Source organism: Glycine max, chromosome 12 (assembly GCF_000004515.6).
Source record: "Glycine max cultivar Williams 82 chromosome 12, Glycine_max_v4.0, whole genome shotgun sequence".
NCBI lineage: Eukaryota > Viridiplantae > Streptophyta > Magnoliopsida > Fabales > Fabaceae > Glycine > Glycine max.
Genome location: NC_038248.2, coordinates 37,003,851 through 37,020,377, shown reverse-complemented (window position 1 = coordinate 37,020,377; position 16,527 = coordinate 37,003,851). Strand labels below are relative to the sequence as shown.

The window sequence follows — 16,527 nt, the reverse complement described above, 5'->3', positions numbered from 1 at the left end:
GTTTTCTAAGCATTTTAGCACGTAAAATTATCAGTTATCTTTAATATGTATTGATCATTGTCATTCCCCTCAATTGCCTCTTGAATTTGTAATTCAACATGTTATGTTGCCATTCTTTCCTGCACTCAACATTTTACAAAATGACAGCAAATTAAGGCAAAGCTATGTCCAATGGTAGTTACAAAATAAGAGAAAATTAAGCAAAATTATATGCATAATTAGTCTCAAAAGCAAAGGAAACTAAGGGATTGAAAATGAAAAATGGAAGATGATTAAAAAATTAGAACAATTATGTAATGCTTGTTCACAATTATGTAACATGTATTCCACCAATAACGAATGACATCCTTTTTTAAACACGTTGTAGTAGACCCAATATTCATCCATCAATAGTTCCCTTCGAGATTAAAAAATATGATTTTTGGTGAAAAATTGTGAGTTAGGATAGCAGCTAAAAATTGATGAAGAACAAAGAAGTTCTAATCTGGATAATTTGTTGATGCAATTCAAGGAAACAACTGAATCTACTCAACGAGCATTTAAAAGTCTAGAAATTCAAGTTGGTAAGCTAGCAGAAGAAGTGACTAAATTTGTGGCCAGAAGAGAAGAAAACTTTGTAGAAATTGAAGCTCATGAGGAAAGTATTGTAGAAGAGCATGATTCAAGAGAAAAAGATAAAGAAAAAAATGAGGAGAAAACACAACAATGAGAGAAGTATGAGGAGAAAGCACAACAATGGGAGAAGTGCTCACAAGTAGAAATTCAACAAGAAAGTATTCTCCAAGTCAATATTCCTCCTCATCAACTGATTGTCAAGGAAGAAAGACATGAAAAACATGAGAAAACCTTAAGTGTCATTCTTTCCTTAATCACTAGCACTTCTCTTGCAATGATATGGAAGGTGTTTTTGGAATACATGAGTTTTATGGAGTCTCTAGTTAAGAGGCGAAAATGCAAGGAAGATGTGTTCTATGTGACCTTCATGCCACCTTGAAGGCATTTGACTTGTCAAGCTAATGACGTTAAAGAAGCGCTTACTAGGAGGCAACCCAGGATTTCTTATCCTATCTCTCTTTTAGTTAGTTGCAATTTGTTTTTTTTAGGATAATTGTGTTATTTCTTTTCTTTATTTATGATTTCGTGCATTTTAATTTCAGCAATTTAATTTCAGTAGTTTAAATTTAGTTATTGAATAAAAATTGCATGATATTTGTGAAGTCATCGTCAAAGATTTTTCTAAAGGACTTAAACACTTGAAATGCTGCATACCATTTTTGTGGAAAGTCTGGTTCCATGAATGCAAGTGTCAGTTCAAGTAGTGGAGTATGAATCACAACAAAGAGAGAAAAGGTTAGCTTGTCTGACAGAAATCATAGTGCGATAAGCCAAACTTTGTTTTGTCTCGATGAGTTGTGTGAAACTTACTTGTGAGAGAACGTCTGTGTTTAATTTCCTGATTTTGCATCATTTTTAGACTGTTAGATTAATGACATGAGATGAAAATGATCAAGGCCCTATTTCTTCTTATTTTCAACCACTTAGCCAAAAAGCCAACCTTTGATGATGATTTATCCCTTGCACCTTATTTGAGCCAAAAATGATAATCGTGTTTTTTTTGTAAAACCCTTAAGCCTACTTTAATTATCTCCTACCTTGTTTAGGGTTTAAGAGAGCATAAGGATTTTAGTCATGATATGCCCCTAATTTGGGGAGGGTTAAGGTAAAAGTTGTCTCGGAAAGGTAAAACAGCACATAATAAGGCACCCTAAAAAAAGCTTGTAAGCCCAAAGTTTCTTTCCAAAAAAAGAAGAAGAAGAAGAAAAAGAAAAAGGAGATAAATCCAAAAAGAAAGAAAAAAAAGAGTGAAGAATAATAAGGGCAGAAAATAAATAGTTATCATAAGTGTTGTTAGAACAATAAATTGAGGCTGAAAAACAAATAACTCTATGTTGAATAAGTGGAAGTTTTTATAGGATAAATGCTCTCTTATAACCCTAATTTTTGAAATCCTAGAAAAATCATACCACATTATAAACCAATAAAAGTCCTTAGTAATCCACCAAGTGTAAGTAGGATAACTTTAACTAAGATGAAGTGCAAAATTGGGAGCATTAATTGCAGGTCATAGAATTTTAAACACTCACCCAAGACACTTGTGCGCAAAGAGAAACACTAAAGCCTTGTGAGGAAAAGCGAGGTAAGCCAACCTGATTGATTTCTACTACTAACCAATTCTATCTCAATGTTTGTTTGTGCTTCCATTGCAAGATCATGGCAAACGCAAGAAGGTCCAGCTAAGGAAATTTGAAAAATTACAGCTATTGAAAGTGTTGGAGCATTCGGAGCCTGCTCTCATTTTTATTTTTGGTTGAGGACAAGCAAAGTTTTTAATTTGGGGGATTTTGATAACTGCTAAATATGAGCTATTTTTTATAATAAAAATATATTTAAAATATATTTAAAAATATTTATTTAGTAGTTATTTTTTGCTTAAATGATAGGAATTGATATTTTTGTTATTTATGTCTTGCAGATAAAAGTGAAAAAGATCCAAAAAATATCAACAATATGAGTAAGCAAGATTTTTAGCATCAGACCCAAGTCCACTCCAACAATTATAAAAGTCAAAAGATGTATTGTATACTTCATATTTATCGATGCAAACAAGTGTTTTCTTTCCTATTATCCTTTCTTATTTTAATTTCATATATCATTCATACTTGCATCATCTTTAAGGGTTACGTGCTCGACACAGAGGGTAATCCTTAATAGAAAAAACAACGAAGGTTTTGCATGCATTAGGGATTCAAAGCAAACATCTAAAATTAAAACTTCATGCATTTTATCTATTGAGTCTTTTCAAAGACATTTGGGAGATAGATAGATAAGATATGCTACATCAAAGGCAAATATTTTAACAGATGTGGATAGGAAAAAATTCACCAAATTGATAGAGAAAAATATCTAAAATAATACATCTTAGATAAGACAGACTAGGTCCCAACTTTATCACATTCTGAATTTATCTGTCTTTATCTTCATCTTAATCTTTTAATTTTCTTATCTTATTTTTCTTTATCTTTGTCATCTTTTAATTGAAATATTTTCTCTTTTCTATCTTCAATTTTTATCTTTAAATCTTTTATCTTTTTTTAAAAATTTTTATCTTATCTTTTATCTCTTGCTTGTGAATTGGGTTTGCATCAATCTAAGTACTCTGTAGATTCGACACTCAGACTTTTGAGAGAATTCGATATTAGGACTTTTAAGTACTTTCCTGCTTGTAACAAATTTGGACAAGTTGTATCATTTGGACAAGTCAAGATGTTCTCTTTTAAACTTATTAACCATTGTAAATAAAATGAAAATAAAAAATTACAGCAATAAAAAAGTTTTGATGCAGTTCGTTATGCGTAATTCAAATGACTCGCATGATCAAGGGGGAGGGGGAGATCGATCAGACTTCTACTTTACCTTCTTCCCACTTTGCATTTCCTTTTTCTTTGTGTTTTTAAATTGTCAAATTTCAGAAAAAGGGAACGGAGCTACGGAGGTGGGTGTAAGGAGGAACCTATGTTAAACTAAATTGATTTATAAATATATGTATTTACTCTTTGTTGAAATCAATATATATTCATTTAAATAGTATTGATATTATTTTAAATAATACTTTTCATGAGAGCACATAGGGTTTAGTAGAGTTGTCAGCATCAAACTTCAAAGAAAAAAAAAACAAAAAGTTAAATCTTAAATAGGCATTTTAGTGTCAAGTGATATTTTGGAATTTCTTAATTTTTTTAAGGTTATGTTTGTTTGAAAATATCAAAAAGTATTTTCATAAAAATGATTTTGAGAATATCACATTTACATATTTATACAAGTTTTGAATAAATATTATCAAAAACTAATGATTTTTAGGAATATAAAATGTTTATATTTTCTTGCTTCTTGTTTTTGTAGTGAAAGAAAGGTATATTATATTTTTATGAGAATAAAAGTTAATTTCAATCTACTAAAATTGGACTTGAGTAGTATGCATGAGTTATTAGGTTTAATTCTCAATTTTCAATCGAATGTATTTAAAGATTTACAATCATGACACACAATATTGAATTAATTGAACTAAATTCCTTGTATTACTTGGAGGTTATAGATTCTAATCAAGTCAAAATAAAATGAATTAGAATTTATTTTGAAGAATAAACTACTCCCTTTTTTGGTGAATGAAAGGGGATAAACTACTCCCTTTTTTTGGTGAATGAAAGGATAAGCTACGCCCTTTTACTGTAAATTCAATTCTGATTATGTGTTAAACCCCCCAAAAAAATGTTCATATTTACATGGTTAATCATTCTTATTAGTGTGTTGCTAATTAATGTACCATATCCAAAGACAAAAGTTTCGTTTTATATCTGCTTTTTGATGAAATTGAAGTACAGGTTTGCTTCAATAGCTAATGAAAATATGATCGACAATCTCAAATTGCTTCAATAGCTAACTGAAAGTATGGAAGATTGACCAATAATAAAATGATAAACAGTGTCATCAGATTTATGTATTCAACGTTGTCGTGCGGTGCCAATGTGCTACCACCAATTATTTTTCTGCTGAAGGAGATGCACCACTTTTTTAGCAGTGATTAGAGGGCATCAACTTCGAGATTAAACCTTTGTTTTTAACTAAACTATTATCCCCATTTATTTTATTGTGACAAGTCACGGTAAACTCCAAAAGCAGCATTCTTAAAGTAATATCCTTTCTTCTATTATCAGATTAAAAATTAAAAACAAAACGCTATATGCTAAAGTTAAGAGACGGCTACACTGGTAAAATATTAACAGAGTATAAACAAATTGGAATCCAAAAGCATAATCCATCATGGTGTTTGTTTCAAACAAGAGAATCACGTTTTCTTAATTTCAAAAACCCGGCGTAACAACTGAATATTCCATGTGCTTTTTCTCCTATATATCATGGTCTTGTTGAGTGTTGAAACTTAAAATGCTTCAAATATTCATTACTATAACATGTGGAACTGCTGCCTTAAAAACAACCAAGTATCATCACAAGATGAAGATAAAGAAGGTGAGAAAGTTGAGAAGATCATAAAGACAATTTCATGTGGCATGAAGAAGAAGGTAAGGCTCAAAACAGAAGATGGTGAAGGAAGTCATCATGGTGATTCTGCAAGTGGCCCTGTGAGGATTAGGCTGGTGGTGACTAAGGAAGAATTGAAGAGGATGTTGAGAAATAGGAATGAGAATGATCCTCAGCACACTTCGTTGGAGCAGTTACTAAGCGATATGGTGTTGAGAGATAAAAGGGTGTTTGAGGTTGAAAAATATGGTGGGAGCGTAAATTCTTGGAGGCCAGGTTTAGAAAGCATTCCGGAGGATTGCTCAACGAAGTAGTTTGTTGTTATGATATCTCCTATCCGTAAATAATCACAATACTTTCCTTTTCTATTTGTTGTTACTCCTTATGAATTAAGTAGTTTCAATTATTTGAGTAGCTTGTACAATAGAAATGTGAAATGAAGTTTGAGCTTATGATTTTGGGTGGATGTAGTAGTATGGAATGGTTCGGTGTTGGCCGTGAAAGATCCATTTTGTTTGGATGAGGCACTGAGAACCATTTGATATATTGCGATTATGTAATTTTTGCTCATGATAAATCATTTCTTTTTTATATGTATTATTACTCGCACACATATAAACCAAAAAAAAAAACATGATTAATGATATTCTAGCCAATGGGGCACAACATGTTTTGAATCTCCCCCTCACATGTCACCCCACCCCCAAGAAAAAGATTTAGCATGACTCAACTATGTTTGCCAAGTTTCAGCACTTCTGTAAGGTTTCAGGACTTTTCATCAGCTTTGATAAATCTGTCATATACTCTGTCGGTATTAGGCCTCATGAGCTTTCTCATATTCAGCAGCTTACTGGATTTAGCTTGGGTGACTTCCCTTTTAGATACTTGGGTGTTCCCCTTTTATGATCAAATGTATGTCATTATGCTCCCTTGCTTTCCAAGATTATTGGTCTGATTCAGGGATGGAGCAAGAAGTCTTTATCTTATGCAGGTAAGTTAGAGTTGATCAGAGCAGTTATTCAAGGAATTGTGAATTTCTGGATGGAGATTTTTCCTTTGCCGCAATCTGTTCTGGACCGGATCAACGCTTCGTGCCGTAATTTTCTGTGGGGCAAAGTGGATATTGGCAAAAACAAGCCCTTGGTTGCTTGGTCAGTAGTTTGTTCTCCGAAAAAAGAAGGGGGGTTTAGGCCTTTTTAATCTCAAGGACTAGAACATTGCGCTTCTTTCCCGTATCCTGTGGGACTTTCATTGTAAGAAAGATTCTCTATGGGTTCGGTGGGTTCAACATTACTATTTCAGAGGAAGCGATGTGTGGAATTATAATACTTCTTCATCAGATTCAGTTTTGATAAAGAAAATCATTCAGCTAAGTACGAAAGAGGTCAAAAAGAGGATTCAATCTTGGAGCACCAACGAACAATTGCTTGTTGGCAAAGTCTATGAATACATTAGAGGTGTCAAGCCTATTGTTAGTTGTTTTTTTGAACAAGAGTTCCCTCTGCCCTTTATGTTCAAATGAGGCTGAGTCAAATGCTCATTTGTTCTTTTCTTGCAGGAAATCTCTCCAAGTTTGGGCTCACATTCTTGATTTGGCTCCTTTCCGCAGACGTTTCACTTCTTTACCGCGCATTACTGACTCTTTAATTAGTGGCAGATCCACATCAGGTGTTCAAAGAAAATTACGTTGTCTGGCTATAACAATTACAGTCTACTGCTGGCTATAGCCAATGGGGCACAACATGTTTTGAATCTCCCCCTCACATGTCACCCCACCCCCAAGAAAAAGATTTAGCATGACTCGGCAAACAATATTCAACCTCAAAACTGCCAAGTAAATCATGAATAATATAACTTTCTGTCGATTTCAAATCAAAATTTGCTATATTCTCAATACAGACGGTGATATTGAAATAAAGTGGTATCTCCTTAATTTGACTTAGTAACGGTGAAGAGAGCGTTTAGCTATTGTCAATTTACTTCTCATGTGTTCGCCAATCATGCGGGGAGCATGCGGTTCATCAGTTGAACTTTCTCTTGGCATAGTTGTTTTTTATTACACGTAATGTAAACTGTAGAGAGCAACGTGGCACCAATGAATATAAAAAACAAAAACAAAATAGTTATTTATTACTTTTTAATGAACATCAAAGTATTTTCAGCTAACAGTTAGAAACTAACTCTTTCAATATATAGAATCACCAAACTAAAGTTTAGCTCTTGTAAAGAAACATTTTTAAAACTAAGAACCAAGCCATAATCAACAGTTAAGAACCCAACAATTTTCCAACTGTTGGATTTTATTAAAAAAATGTTTTCATAAAAATTGCATCTACAACTACTATTCACTTGGTCAACATAGTGCTATATCATATACAGATTACTTCTTTGTTTTCCATTAGTTGTTAACGATATTTTGTTTGGCATATAGCAAATGTGCAAATTTCTCTTCTTTTGGTGTTTTCAGTCAAATGATTATGTGGACTGAAAACCTCAATGATCTACACCCTGATTCATGTTTCATGTTCAACTTCACCATAGACATTATTTCACTGTAGTCTTAAGAAAATTAAGTGGAGTATTTAAATGAAAAGAATATTCACTGCCATCGGCATGGATCACATCAGCTTATACAAAAAATACAATTGTCCCCCCATTGTTCAATGGGCACACAACACAGACATGAGAAATCTAGAATCAATGCACTCGTTGTTTACAGGCCTAATATGTTACCTGGAAGTGTCAAAAAATTGCCTTCTTAAGAAGGGATCTTTCCTATTTATTGAATTTATTCTCATTTCTCTCACATTATATTACCACTCAAAACGTGTACACGCAGTGGCAACATTGTTTAACATTTCCCATCAGCCATGACTTCACTGCTTAATGAGGTTCCTGATGACATATGGAAGAATGCCCCCATGGTTAAAGTAAGCAAGTTCCACCTGAAAATACAAGGGTGTGTGTTACACAATAATCCAAGGACAAGTTTTTGGGACACCAAATAAGTTGCATCAAGAAACATGAATGAAGGACGAGCTTAAATTACCTCGGTGTCGAAGCGAACTGTGCAGGTGAAAGATTTTCCGGTAGTAGTTGTTACGGTGACATCTTGGCCAGGCCTTATCTCGCTGATGTTACTTGGGAGGTCAATAGTATAACGTTCGTGACCAGTCAATCCCAATGTGTCAGCATCCTCACCAGATTTAAAGCAAAGAGGAACAATACCCATTCCTACCAAATTGCTACGATGAATTCTCTCAAAACTTTTAGCTATCACAGCTTTGACACCCTGTCAGAAAAATGTAAACATCATCAAGAATGAGTCTCAACATGTCAGGAAAACCAAACAGAATCAAATCATAGGCTATATAGGACTCACCAATAGCATGGGACCCTTGGCAGCCCAATCTCTGGAACTTCCACTACCATATTCAGCTCCAGCCAGCACAATGGTGTCCTGCCCTTCAGCCTTGTATCTCTGGCATAAAAGAAAAATTCAAGGGGATTAGAAGCCAAGAGCTATTCTCCTAGCACAAAAGTATCCACTAGTTGTTTGTTTGAGGAAAGATAATATTTTACTTTTCACACTATGGTAACTGGTGGATTTTGATCATGGATCAAGTCTCTATTTGGCCAAGCATTTTTTTGGCTTAAAAGCTAATTAAAATAAAAAATGTTTGGTAGTTTTTATTTATTTTAATTTAAAAGAGATAACCCAAAGGTTGTTACTTGATAGCTTAAATTTTGGAAAGCAATTTAGGAAAGACGACATCATAAAATGCATGCCACTTAAAAAGTTCAAAAATAAAAAGAATGCTACACTTGCTTAGTACATAACTCACCTGGGCTGCATCAAACACATAAAGCTTCTCCCCAGTCGGAATGTGAACTGTCTTGGGGCCAACTTCTCCATTCAAGAGCTTGTTAACAAGACGAATGTTGGCAAAAGTTCCCCTTGCCATCACTTCATCATTGCCACGACGACTTCCATAAGAGTTGAAGTCCTTTTGTTCCACACCTCGCTCCAGAAGGTATTTTGCAGCAGGACTATCCTTGTTAATGTTACCAGCAGGAGAAATGTGATCGGTCGTTATACTGTCACCAAAATTCAGCAGACAATAGGCATCTTTCACACCATGAGCTCCAGGAGGATCCATGGTCATGCCCTTGAAGTATGGAGGTTCATGAATATATGTTGACTTGGGGTCCCATGAGTACAGGGTCTCAGCAGGAACTTGTAGTTGGTTCCACATAGTGTTACCTTTGGTAATAGCTTCATATGTACTTCGGAACATGTCAGGCAACACACTGGATTGGACAGCCTATGAATCAAGTAAACCTAAGTTAGTCTTGCTGTACACACTGTCAAATTTGTAAAGTAATTTCACATAATCAGAAAAGCAAACATTATTTACCTCTGCAATTTCTTGAGTGGATGGCCAGATATCCCTTAAGTAAACATTCTTTCCATCCTTCCCTGTTCCTATTGGCTCCTTTTGAAAGTCAATGTCAACCTGGAAAGTCAACCAAAAGGTAAGGGATGAAGGTTAACAACGTTTGTAGTAGAAAAAAATGATGTATTCTAAACTCTAAGGGCATGTTTGGCTTGAGAAATAAGTTTTGTTTTCTTTCTATTATCACTTTTAATCACAAAAATGTCATCTTATTTTAACTTTATTTCCTGTTTGCAAATGTCCGTCTAAAAAACAATAGAACAATAAGATGTTTTCACTGTTTCCTATTTAAATATTTGAAAACAAAAAACATAATGAATACATGGCATTTTGTGGTTAAACGTGAAAACAAGATATGGAAACAAAAAAAAATTCTCAGTGTAACAGGCCCTAAATTTTATCAACATTTGACAGAACAGAAAATAAAATATGAATCCAACCAACTAAAACAAGGGTCTAGTTGAAGGTAATATAGTCAGAACTCTGGAAGAAAAAATAAACAACTGCCTATAGCCAAGTGTAAGGCAGGATCCCAAGTTCTGAATTTAAGTATCCTAAACAATTGACAGAGATAATTGAGACAAAAGCAAAAGAACATGTAGAAATGGATTTGAATTCAGCTTCAGTTACATATAGCATGAGTCTGAACATGTACATAAATGAAGAGGATGGCCCAAAGAATATCAATGCTTGTGATTAGCCTCCGGATCAGCAGTTTTAACATTTGTCAGTTTTTATTTCTTCCAACAAAGTCTTTGGCATTAATAAACTTAGTATTATTAATGAAATAAAAAGACATGAAAATCAGACAATATGAAAAAAGCAAGAACCAAAAACCATTCATATACACATTAAAAATATGAATAGGCAAACATACTGTCCCAGCAAGAGCATAAGCAACAACTAGAGGTGGTGAGGCTAGGTAGTTAGCTCTTGTCAAGGGATGCACACGCCCCTCAAAATTACGGTTCCCGGACAACACAGCAGCAGCTACAATGTCTGTACAAGACAATATGAGAACTAAATTATTTCGGCAAATATGAAGCAGAATATGCTTAGGAGTTTATCTAAAAGTTATAAACAAGACAATTGCAAGGATTGCACAAGAAATCAGCTTCAATTATAGAAATTATATTTTATATTTCAATTACCATTTTCAGAGATAGCAGAAGCAACAGATTGGTCTAGTTCCCCTGAATTGCCAATACATGTGGTACAGCCAAATCCAACAATGTTGAAACCCTGTTCATTTAGATACTTTTGCAGGCCACTGCCCAAAAAATGAAAAAAAATCCAAATTTACTATACATTTTTCCAAAATTGTGCAGAATAAACAGGGAAAGTACATTACGATACAAAGTACCTTTTAAGTAGATATTTTGTAACAACTCCAGAGCCAGGAGCAAGACTCGTTTTCACCCATGGCTTAACCTGGCGAACAGTGTGAAAATATCTATAATTACTATCAAGAAAAGGACAACATAAATGAAATACAATGTCCCTTTAATGGTGGCAGGAAAAGTGGACCACAACATTTTTAAAAACAGCACAATAACAGTTTCTAACATTTATTTTGGTGCCTAACCTGCAAACCTAGATCATGTGCCTTCTTTGCTACAAGACCAGCCCCAAGCATAACACTTGGGTTTGATGTATTTGTACAACTTGTGATTGCAGCAATCACAACACTGCCATGCTTCAGCTCTGCTGGCTGCCCATGGAAATCAAATTTTGCAACTTTGCCTTGTACGTCTTTTGGTATAGCAAATCCCTGTGTTCAAAGAAAACATTTACAAAGATTAAACTGCTGCATGCTTTGTGATTGCAACTGTGTCAGCAAGTTGAAGATCTACAACTTGAAAGAAAAAGGATTAATTTCTTGCATTCTAAATATCATAATGCTTTCTGGAATCCTGGTGCAGTGATCATACAAAGTGGGATATATGATAGAGAAAGAATAATATGCAGGAAAAGGGACTCACTTCAGGTAATATCAAACAATTTTTAGATCCAAGTTTCAAGAAACAAAAGGGAAATTTCCTTTCTCTTCACGTAATGTTGCCATTTCATCTACCCTCCCCACACCATTTGTGAGTGCCTTGTGCACTGGGTGGCCATATTTACAATGTTGTTATTTGATTGTCCAAGTTTGCAGAAACAAAGTCATAATTTGCTAAACAGTAAAGCAATTTATGTTAGATGAAACGATTAAAATTTTCATTAGTGATGATCGTTTTAGATACATTAGTTTTAAGTCACCATAGACAAACAAAAAGAGATATCAAACTTAACATAGTTAGCATATTAACTCAAACCACCAAATGGCCACATAGTAGCATTTGCTTAGAACAAATGGTTGAGAGGTGAGAGCAAATGCAAGATTTAGTAATAAACTATGAAATCACTAAAACATCTCTTAAGACAAAAATATGAGAAAAATATTGGAACATCACTGTGTTACTAACCTTAAATCCCACATTGTTGTCTAGACAAGCATGCCAATCAGCCTTCATTTCTTTCAAAGGCACCCGATCATGAGGTCTGCAAAGAGTATCATTCAGTATGAATTATCACAGATTATAAAGCAGAAATTTTTAACCCCACACTAAAATTCAAGACATGTCATGCAAAACAGCAGTGTCTTACCTCTTGGGTCCTGAGATGCATGGTTCAACTTCGTCAAGGTTCAATTCAAGATAGGATGAATAAACTCTGTCCGGTTGAGGCTGAATTTATAGAAAACAAATTATCATTCCATACCCTTGACATATGCACATTTGTTTTGTTCAAAAGGAGTGCATAGGATATTCAACTAGTACTTTACCTCATTATAGTCAATAAACAATTTGTTTGCCCTGAGATAGGCCTCTATCATTGTCACCTATAAAGTCAAAAAGGAAGGTCAAGTAATACTAGAAGCATTAAACATCATTGAAAAAAAATGAGTTTGTACTCACAGTCTCATCACTTCTTCCAGTTAATTTGAGGTATTGTAATGTAACGTGGTCTACAGGGAAGAAGCCCATGGTTGCACCATATTCAGGAGACATGTTGGCGATAGTGGCCCTGTCAGCTAATGATAACTCACCCATACCATCACCTATAGAAAAAAAAAACCATGAAAACTGGTGATTAGCTGGGACAGACCAGCATAAGCTAAAAAAGAGCAAATGCAAGAGAACTTAATTACCATAAAATTCAACAAATTTCCCTACAACACCATGTTTCCTAAGCATTTGTGTCACAGTTAGAACCAAGTCAGTTGCTGTAACACCATTGCGCAGTTTTCCAGATAACTTGAACCCAACAACACCAGGTAACACCATGCTCATAGGCTGCCATTATTACAGCACACAGCATTAGGATCGCCACTAGCTAAACAACTCCATGAACTTATTTTGAGATAATGGATATAAACATATAGTTCTGCCAGAATCAGAATTCATTACATTGTATAATCAGAGCACATTACAAATAAACCAAAATTCAGAAGTAAATTTACCTGACCAAGCATTGCTGCCTCTGCTTCAATACCACCAACACCCCATCCAGCAACTCCAAGCCCATCTATCATTGTTGTATGTGAATCAGTTCCAACCACACTGTCAGGATAGAGCAAGCCCTCAGTGTTGAAAACAACACGTCCAAGATATTCAAGATTAACCTGAAATGAGACATCACAAGTCCCCAGTATTAACAATCAAAAAAAAAATAGCCATAATATATATATATATATATATATATATATATATATATATATATATATATATAACACATCATTTTGAATGTCTGGTTCTGAACTTACCTGATGTACTATACCCGAACCAGGAGGGACAACAAGCATATTACGGAAAGCATTTGACCCCCATTTCAGAAAAGCAAATCTCTCCTTGTTTCTCTGGAACTCAAGCTCCATATTGGCCTGCACTGCATTCTCTGACCTTGCTACATCAACTTGAACTGAATGATCAATGACAAGATCAACAGGAACCTGACAACAATTATAGCTCAGAATCAGAGCCATTTATACAATAGCAAATATAACATATAGGGAGAATATGCTTAAGTGAGGTTTGTTTGTTAAATTTCTACAAATCGCAATGACTTCAGAGAACAAAAGCACAGAAAAATGGTAAGAATGATGTATACCAGAGGATTAATCTTATTAGAATCACTGCCAAGCTTATTCATAGCATCACGCATGCAAGCCAGGTCAACAACAGCAGGGACTCCAGTAAAATCCTGAGGAGAGTAGAAAATAAGGGTTAAGATACAACCCACATTACTTTATATCCCCATCCATGCAAATAACTCTTTCGCTGTATGCAGAATTGAACAAGGTTACCTGCAGTAGAACACGAGCAGGCTTGAAAGGAATCTCAACTTGCTTCACTGAAGAGTTTTCCCAGTCAATAATCTTCTCAACATCTTCCTTTTTAACTTGGAAATTGTCACAATTACGAATTGCAGATTCAAGGAGAATTCTGATAGAGTATGGCAACCTATCTGCCAAGCACCCACACACAAAGCTAACACCATCAGCAACGAAGCATTAGCAAGAAGAACGAGCTATTCTAAAGAACTAGAATCTTATCTTTCATCATCAGAGATAAAATAACGGAACAAAATTACAAACACCACATATTCCAACCAAAATTCTGGCAAATAAAATCAACAACATGCATTAAAATTAAACCAGGCCAAACTGAGCTAGCAAATTACCGATTCTCGGATCGTTGAGCGACGGAAGGCTGTAGAACTTTCCAAACTCGCCACCACCAGGCCTAGGGAGACTCGTGAGGTTTCCCTTGAAAGGATTCTCAGTAGCTGCAATGGCACTTATGTCAGATAACCAATAAAATTCAAAACACAAAATTCAGTACCAAACATTAGAGAAACTAAACTACATATATTATACTAGTCAGATAAAAGCAAAGTCCGTACACACAACACAACGCACTAAACAGTAAATATATTATTCTCTTAGCCTCGTTGACAAGCAGACAGAAGAATCCGGTAAAAGGAAAAAAGCAAAACGGAATTCAGTCATTTCATACATCACATTCGATCGGAAAACGAAACATCGCATTCGAAAAGACCGATTCTAAGCTGAAGGAAGCAGATCAAAAGCAACAGAGCTCCAATATTATGGGAGAGGGCGGGGAAGTACCGCTAGTGGCGATTCTGCGGTGGAAGCGTTCGATGAGGGGAGCGGCGGCTCTAATATGAGGGCGGAGGCCGAGAGGAGAGCGCCAGTCGACGCCGCGGCTCCATCGCGGGACGGCGGAGCCGAAGGAGCGGGTGGCGGCGGCGGAGGAGCCGGGGGATCGACGAGGAGCGGAGCGAGCGAAGGTTCTAGATAGAGAAGCGGAGGAGGAAGAAGAAAGTTTGGACCTAGAAGCTCGGAGGAGCGAAGAGGCTGTGGAAGCCATGGTCAAAGAAGCATTCGTGTGTGACGAGAACGCGAACTAGGGCTCTCTCTCCTTCTACTTCTAGAATACAAAAACAGTGCCTCGATATTTCTATTATCACTGGAAACAACAAGTTGTGACCCTTTTTATTGAGACCCGATCCCGTTCCTCTGCGGGGGTCTCCACGCTCTGCAATACCAAAGGTCCGATCAACAATCTTTATTCCACAAAATACCCAAATTATTACCACCAACAAAACCCGTCACGTTTTATTTACTACTATATTAGAGTACAAGTTTAATTTTGATTTCATATGCTCACATTTTTTATATTCTTCTAGTGATTAGTTATGCTACTTTAAAGTCCACTAATTCGGTTACTTAATTGCTTTTTTTTTTAACCTTTGTCCCTCCAACGCGAACCACGTAATAATAATAATAAATCCTAACATATACTAGTAGTATAGAGTTAATTGTATTCTTTTTTATTTTTTTTGCTTTCCCTGTTCCCGGCAAAATTTGCGAAGTTTGGTCAAGTGGCGTGGTCAACTTGTATCCTTCAACTTCGCATCAGTGGCGAGGAAACCACACACACCGTTCTCTTATTATTAGCTCTCTATGACTATCGAATCATTCCACGTGCCTTCACTATCTTTGATTTTTCATCCTCCTTCTCATAGTTCAATGCATGGAATTATTCTTTTTTTCATTTTTTTTTATAGTTCTTCATTACCGGTGTTGGTACTTGGGCAAGCCATCATTTGGGTTAATTTATTTTCAAATTTATCATCTAGGTATAATTTAAATTAATATTCTCAAAGAAATAAGTATAGAATAACCTATCCACTTTTGAATTGAAAATGGTATTTTGATTTCTTTTTTTTAAAATTTAAATAATTAAAAACTTTATAACTTTTTTTTATTTTTTTTAAACACGACTTTAAAGTCGTAAAAAAAAATTTCAAACAACTTTAAAGTTGTAAAGGATTTTTTTTATTGAAGTCATAAATTATTTTGCGCCTTCAATTTTTATTTTCTCCATGACTTTAATATTGTAATGTATTTTTTTAAATAGTAAATATTTTTTTCACTTTAATTAATGAATTAATGTATGTTTTTATTTTGTTTTATTTAATAATTTTATATTATTTTATTTAATATTTTCTATATTTTTATATATTATTTTATTTAAGTTTTTATATTTTTTTACTCATGTTAAGGATTATTATTTATTTTATAAATTAAAAAAATAATAAAAAGACTTAAATTTAAGAAAAAATATTAAAATGCACTACATATTTATTTTAAAAAAATATTAAAATGTTTTCTTTCTATTAGTATAAAATATAAAATATTAAATAAAGCAATATAAAAAAAATATAAAAAATATTAAATAAAATAATATAGAAAATATTAAATAAAACTAAAAAAAACATACATTAATTTATTAATATTTAAAATAAGAAAATTATTTATGATTTAAAAAAAATACATTACAACTTTAAAATTGTGAAAAAAATTGAAATCGGAAAATAATTTATGACTTCAATGAAAAAAATAAAA

The 16,527-nt window shown here is 34.3% G+C and overlaps 2 protein-coding genes across 2 annotated transcripts; one reads left to right on the top strand and one right to left on the bottom strand.

Annotated features, from left to right (window-relative positions):
- Positions 1–4,967: 4,967 nt before the first annotated feature.
- On the top strand, positions 4,968–5,594 carry LOC100799380 (uncharacterized). The gene has a single exon (XM_003539454.3). It carries the CDS (start codon positions 5,028–5,030, stop codon positions 5,409–5,411), a length of 384 nt encoding a protein of 127 aa, XP_003539502.1. The 5' UTR covers positions 4,968–5,027; the 3' UTR covers positions 5,412–5,594.
- Positions 5,595–7,678: 2,084 nt separating this feature from the next.
- LOC100794803 (aconitate hydratase, cytoplasmic) lies at positions 7,679–15,211 on the bottom strand. The gene is made up of 20 exons (XM_003540254.5): positions 14,725–15,211; positions 14,277–14,381; positions 13,900–14,060; positions 13,704–13,796; positions 13,360–13,545; positions 13,057–13,218; positions 12,745–12,889; positions 12,512–12,654; positions 12,379–12,435; positions 12,201–12,280; positions 12,020–12,095; positions 11,140–11,325; positions 10,918–10,985; positions 10,706–10,824; positions 10,432–10,553; positions 9,516–9,614; positions 8,943–9,422; positions 8,480–8,578; positions 8,147–8,389; positions 7,679–8,042 (listed from the first exon to the last, which is right to left on the bottom strand). Exons 1-20 carry the CDS (start codon positions 14,984–14,986, stop codon positions 7,974–7,976), a joined length of 2,955 nt encoding a protein of 984 aa, XP_003540302.1. The 5' UTR covers positions 14,987–15,211; the 3' UTR covers positions 7,679–7,973.
- Between the last annotated feature and the right edge of the window lie 1,316 nt (positions 15,212–16,527).